The sequence below is a fragment of the Bremia lactucae genome, linkage group LG1 (assembly GCF_004359215.1).
Source record: "Bremia lactucae strain SF5 linkage group LG1, whole genome shotgun sequence".
Lineage (NCBI taxonomy): Eukaryota > Oomycota > Peronosporomycetes > Peronosporales > Peronosporaceae > Bremia > Bremia lactucae.
In genome coordinates this window covers 11,285,738-11,292,564 of record NC_090610.1, presented here as the reverse complement: position 1 = coordinate 11,292,564, position 6,827 = coordinate 11,285,738, and the positions used below count along the sequence as shown (strand labels likewise).

General features: G+C 46.7%; 1 protein-coding gene across 1 annotated transcript; it reads left to right on the top strand.

Moving 5' to 3' along the window:
* Positions 1-2,041: 2,041 nt before the first annotated feature.
* CCR75_001203 (uncharacterized protein) lies at positions 2,042-4,351 on the top strand (the record flags this gene model as incomplete). The annotated part of the gene is made up of 1 exon (XM_067959307.1): positions 2,042-4,351. The coding sequence occupies one exon, from the start codon at positions 2,042-2,044 to the stop codon at positions 4,349-4,351; it is 2,310 nt and encodes a 769-aa protein (XP_067820280.1).
* Positions 4,352-6,827: the final 2,476 nt, after the last annotated feature.

The following is a 6,827-nucleotide window of genomic DNA, read 5'->3' as shown; positions in this document are numbered from 1 at the left end:
TGACTCACGGAGCTTCCAACAAGGAAGCATTGATTCCCACCTGCATTCATCAGTGCAGGCGGCGCCCGCTAGGAGTGGCGAATTCGCACACCTACTCGCGGGGCCTTACCTTCGTCCGTTCAGTCATAGGCGTTATTCGATGTCAAACGACGCATTGGGTGTAGGCGGGCACGTCGTAATGCAGCCACGGTCTACTTAAGCACACACCCTAGCACAGCGAGGAAGCGGTTTGCACCTGCTTCTCTTGCGTGCAGTGAGGTAGTTGTGGTGGGCGCGCAAGCGACCTCACCCAACACACTAAGAACTCTGGTGAAGTGACGTCACGGGAGCGGTAATCCGTCTCCTCGTGCGCACTTACCAAGTAGGTAGTAAATTTCAGACTGATTTATATTTAATAGAATTAAATACAAATACCTATTTTTACCAATTAAAATGATATCTCTATAGATATCATTTAATATGTATTGCGAGCGTATCTTTATAGATACCTCGCGTAACTGATGACGCTAGCCGTCATCATGGATGACGCTGGGCGTCATCCCTCCTAATGTGAATGCACCCATGTGCATCACATCCACAAGGGTTGGTCACAAATGTGCACCACACCCGAGTGTTGGGTCTAATTACTATTATTTAGTAATTGACCATCCCCTTAAGTACCAAATGTACTTAATGGGGACTGTGTAACATTAGGGCAACTCTAGCCCGTTACATTGGGAATCTCGAGGGTCGAGTCTTGCGACTGACCTCGGATCTTCAAATTGTCCGCGCGAAGGATCGTCAGGGTTATAAACGCCTAAAACTTCGGCTTGACCCTGGAGAAATTAAGGCTGAGGGGCCCGCATTACGCGCGTGATATCTCGCGCTCTCCGAGTCCTTTACGTTCCCATGGAAGGACGAGGTCGGAAGCAAATATTTCGCCTCTCTCCTCTCCACCATCTTTTGAGGATATATGACCTCATTTGGGTCTACATAACGTTTGAGACGACCCACGTAAAAGACGGGGTGCGTCTTCATGTATGGCGGGAGGGTGAACCTATAATTTAGGTCTGCAGCCTTCTCGACCACAGTAAATGGCCCAATGTAACGTGGCAATAATTTCGCAGTACCTTTAGGTAGTACAGAAACTGCAGTTTTAGATAGAGTAGCACTACTTAATAGTACTTTATCTCCAACACTAAAGCGTTCATTGCTTTTGTGACCATTTCGGTCAGCATATTCTTTTTGTTTGTCCTGTGAGCTTGCCATCGCGTCACGGACTTTTCGTTTGATGGCTAATCGCTCCTCCACAAAGCGTTGAGCCTCGCTCACGCTTTTTGCATCTAACTCGCCTACGACATCGCCGAGAGTTCGGTCATAGGACGTAGTTTCATTGACCACTGCTAAATTGGTAGGGTCACTAGGGCAAGTTTCTGTTGTTAACATGATACCCTCGCGGGTCATCGTCCTATTGACGAAACTATGTCCCTCTTTCGCACCGAGCATAGTGAGCCCCCCCCCCACTAGGACTCGGGCTGCGCACAAACGAGACTGGCGTCTGAGGATGACGCAGTCAGTTAATATAAAACGGTGTCTCACCCGTACTGGCGTGGACACTGTTATTTATAGCGAACTCCGCGGGCAATTTCTTTCTCCATTCTTTGGAAGTCTCTTTCGTGCGCAATCCATCCGTCGCGACCCGATTGGCACCATTAATAATTTAACCTCGATACAAACAACGATTTCTTATCCAATTTTTGCATGCATCGATTTAAACATATTATTTGAGGTAAGCAGCTGCGTAAATGCTGCGGCTGTGTTGTGTAATCTCTAATACCAACTGCTTTAACCAGCACCTACGAATCCTCACATACATATTGAAGCAGCTATTCAAATTCTGTTCCATCTTATGAAATCTTAGTCAGATAGAAATACACAGCAGAATTGTATGCCACATAAAGAGAACAAGATCTGGTATCTTTTCCCTTAAATGATCAACGGTGGCCATCCAAAGCCATCATTCTAGATTTTGCCATCTTGTCCCTAAACAATCGGTGCGACAATGGCGGAAGCTTTTGAAGTTTACGCGTACATAGTGACCGCGGGTTTGTTTGGCATCCTGTTTGCAGCGTATCTCTTCTGGGAGGTATCGAAGGTAAAGGTAACGCGCCGCGGCGACAGCTACGCTCTGCTGTCCACGGAAGTGCGTCACCAAACGGCGGACCGTCTGTTTGAGATTTATTGTGCTATTCAAGAAGGCGCGCGCGCTTTCTTGCTGGCGGAATACACCTTGTGTTTCGCCTTCATCATTGTATTCGGTGCTGTTGTTCTTGTGCTTACTTCATTTGTTAACAAGGATGGCAAGCAATTCGATTGGCTTTTTGGCATTTTAAACGCTACAGCCTTTGCGGTTGGCGGACTGACCTCAATGGCTGCTGGCTACTTGGGCATGATGGTTGCAGTATACTCAAACGCCCGTACCACAGTCTCGGCCATGAAAGAGGGAGCTCGTGGCTGGCGTGATGCCTTTAATACGGCCTTTCGGGCTGGCGCTGTCATGGGTTTTGGGCTCAGCTCAATCGCTCTACTCGTGCTCTTTATCTTGATTAAGTCTTTTGAGACCCAGTACCCGCTTGCAACAGACCACAAAAAGCTCTTTGAAGCCATTTCGGGCTACGGTCTCGGTGGCTCTTCGATTGCCATGTTTGGCCGAGTTGGAGGCGGAATCTACACCAAAGCCGCTGACGTTGGTGCCGATCTTGCTGGCAAAGTGGTCCAGAACATTCCAGAGGACGATCCCAGGAATCCAGCTACTATCGCTGATAATGTCGGTGACAATGTCGGAGACGTTGCTGGCATGGGCTCAGATCTATTTGGCTCTCTTGCCGAGGCGACGTGCGCTTGTTTAGTAATTTCGACGCAGAGCCCCGAGATCATTAGCGCCGGTTGGCCAGCTGTTCTTTTTCCACTGGTCATCACCGCTACGGGAATCTTTGTGTCTGCTATTGTAAGTTTCTTGGCCACGCACGTGTCGCCTGTGAAGAAAGAAAAGGACGTTGAGCTTGTTCTTAAGGTTCAACTATTTGTCTCGACACTGCTGATGACTGTTTTTATTATTCCCGTGGCTCTGTGGTTACTTCCGTCTACGTTCTCGATCGGCGCCTCGTTCCAAGTGACGCCAATCCGTGCATTCTACTGCGTTGCTATTGGTCTTTGGGGTGGATGCATTGTTGGCTTTGTTACTGAGTATTTTACGTCGCACAGCTACTCGCCGGTGCGTGAGGTTGCTCAAGCTTGTGAAACTGGTGCTGCCACCAACATCATTTACGGTCTTGCTCTTGGCTATAAATCGGCCATTATTCCGATTACAATCATTTCGATTGCTGTGTACATTGGCTTCTCTACTGCTGGCATGTATGGCGTCGCCCTTGCGGCTCTTGGCTTCTTGGGAACTCTAGCAACTTGCCTGGCTATTGACGTCTATGGCCCGATTTGTGACAATGCGGGCGGAATTGCCGAAATGGCTGAGCTTCCGGCTGAAGTTCGTGACAAGACAGATGCTCTTGACGCTGCTGGCAACACGACAGCTGCCATTGGCAAAGGGTTTGCGATTGGGTCGGCTGCTCTTGTGTCGTTGGCCCTATTTGGTGGATTTGTCACGCGTATTGAAGAGGAGTCTATCAACATTTTGTCACCAATTACATTTGCTGGACTGTTTATGGGAGCTATGTTGCCTTATTGGTTCACTGCTATGACGATGAAATCGGTTGGCGTTGCTGCAATGGAGATGGTGAAGGAGGTCAAACACCAATTCGCGACGATTCCAGGACTTCTTGAGGGCCTGCCTGGCCACGGTCCACCGAACCACGCCCGATGCATTAAAATCTCGACAGATGCTTCTCTGCGTGAGATGATTCCACCTGGACTGCTCGTAATGCTCTCTCCCATCATTGCGGGTACATTCTTTGGTGTCCACGCCGTATCTGGTCTCCTTGTTGGCAGCCTAACTTCGGGTGTTCAGCTCGCTATTTCGCAGTCGAACACTGGTGGTGCTTGGGATAATGCGAAAAAGTTTGTGGAGAAGGGATGTGTCTCAATTGAGGACAAGGACGGCAAACTCATCGTGCAGGGCAAGGGAAGCTCCATTCATAAAGCTGCAGTGATTGGTGACACCGTGGGTGACCCGCTTAAAGATACCTCTGGTCCAGCTCTTAACATTTTGATGAAGTTGATGGCAATTATCTCCTTAGTGTTTGGGGACTTCTTCAAAAGCATCAATGACGGCCGTGGTCTGTTCAACGTTCCTGGCGATGTTGCTTCGGCCGCTGTTGCCGCTCCGATTGTGGAGCCTGCGACAGCTCCGCACCTGTAGGTTGGCATCGTCCTCAATCGAGTACAAGCACGTTAAAAGTGGTTCAAATCTGCTGTGTGCGTCTTTAAGTGCAGATTGAAGACGAGAGAAGTAACAAAAAGTTTCAACTCCTTATCCGATTGTGTTCTCATTATAAGATGATCGTATTTATTTCTGTGTTGTCCGATATAAAGTCGACAAGTTCGAAGATGGAGCGAATTAATACCGAAAACCACTTAAATCTTACGTATGAATCATTTCCAGGACTTTCCGCAAAATGGCTAGTGGCCCTGGTAAATTAACAAAATAGCGGAATTAATATTATCTAGACCTCATTAAAACTAAACTGATCAAGAAAAATAATACGTTATTCAAATGGGTGTCCCGTTAAATAAATATTATTTTCTATAAGAAAAATAATAAGCACTATTTCCTATGAGAGGAAATGAATAAAGAAAACAAAATTATTATCTCTTATAATTTGACTTATAATTCCAATATTACCAAATTTGGTAATATTGACGCAATAAGACATCAGTTCTATTGATCGGTTGATTCAAGTTTAAATCAACCCCGCCAATCGTTACAAGACACGATTGTGCGTTGCACAAGTAGGTGCCATACATAGCTTGTTATTAATACAACAAAGTCAGTAGTAGATAGAAGATCGTTACGTTGGAACTTAATATATTTTAATACAATTTTACTTTTTCTCTTTTCAAAAACCCTTACAACCAATCTTTAGTAGCTAACACTACTTAGCTACCTGTAATGTAATAGGGCACACATCGGTTGGAGATCCGTTGTTGTGGTACATTGACTTTATGGGTAAAATACCCTTTTATCTAATTTTAAAACAGTTAGTTACTTAAAACCCATTTGTTAAGAGTAAGAAATGTGGTCGCCGCCAGGTATAAATCTGGCGGCCAAAATCTATTTTAATTAGCTAGGGTAAGGTTTTTAGATTTAAATATTAAATAAAGTTCAGTTCCCCTTTTGATCTTAAAGCGTTAAGCGCCTTCCTAAGGCTTGCGCATTGATCTGTAAGAGATAAAAGCCTTTCTAAGGTATATCCTCTTGGGCACTAGTTGCCACTTGGTTCTACGAAACCCTAAATCCCTTGAACTAGGATTCCTTAAGCTTTTATAGCTTGTACGACTCCCTGAGTTGTAAAACCCATTAGTTCAATAGAACTAGTGACTCTCTGAGTCTGAAAGTCGTCCTCTGACTTTAGGAGCGAGGTAGCACCGCTACATCTGGTAGCACTCGTAGTCAATCTACGCCTGAGTTTTTAAAAGACTAATTTCTCACGAAAATGGAAGAGGTTCCAGAATTGTCAGAAGCGCAACGTGCCGCTTATGACAAGCACAAAACCTTGTTCGGGCTTGAGCACAGAAAATTTATTATCCCCCACGGACCAGAGGTCCTGCATGCACGGCTTTAAGCCTTCATGCGGTTTGAAGCCTCCCTGATCGGTCAGGTACAAACCCATTTAGCGACATCTATGCCAACCCGGTATATCTCTGTACCTGACTCAGAGTCGAGGGCTCGCCGTCTAACTGTAAATGTGAAAACATTTGAGAAAAAAGAGGGAGAAAATCTCCCTATTTGGCTTAAGCAGATGGAAATGTCCATTGATTCCGCCTTGTTTTTAACAGAACGGCAAAAGGTGGCTATGGCCATTTCCAAACTTAAAGGTAGAGCCATGGAGTGGGCACTATCGTGCAGCACGTCTATAAACGACGCTTTTCCCTCATGAGATTCGCTGAAACAGAAAATGACCAGCATGTTTGCACCGTCTAGCAACCCGACAGGGTAAAAGAACCCTAGGAGACTTTGTCTAGGAGTTGAGAGCTCTCATTGCATCTATGCATCAAGACCCGGTGTGGATTTAAGCCTCGTTGAGGAAGGAGAAGAGGCTCTTTAAGCTGTGGAACAGCATAAGACGATCCGTAGATAATATATGCGCGGAAGCACGAAACATTTACGTCCGGCCTGCCCCCTACGAAATTCGCGTAAAGCTCGAAAGAGCTGTAACTCCGACCTATATCAGAGATCTGGTACGGTGCGGGAAAATGTCGATACCCAGTAGGTGCGGGGCGCCCTACTGGGGAAGACCTAGGCTCTGTTGAACCTTTAGGAGGTGAGAATAAACAGAACCTAGCCCCAATTAGCTCGATGCTTAATGGCACGGGGCGAGAGTACAAGCATGGCTTGCTAGGTCGCTAAGGCGCCCACCAAATCTACCTCACAGCACACGAGTGCAGACGGCTAACCGCTTCCTCGCTGTGCTAGGGTGTGTGTGCCTAAGAAGAGCGTGGCCGCGTTAAGACGTGCCCGCTTACGCTTTATAACACTTGAATTCGTTCCCGCGACCCGCATCTCTGCGTGTGTACGTGAGGATGAGCCTCAATATCGAGTGGGCTCGTTCCCCTCACCTCTTTGAACATCATCGGGAGGTGGCGGAGCAATTGGCCCAGGGACTTGGTGAACAAGC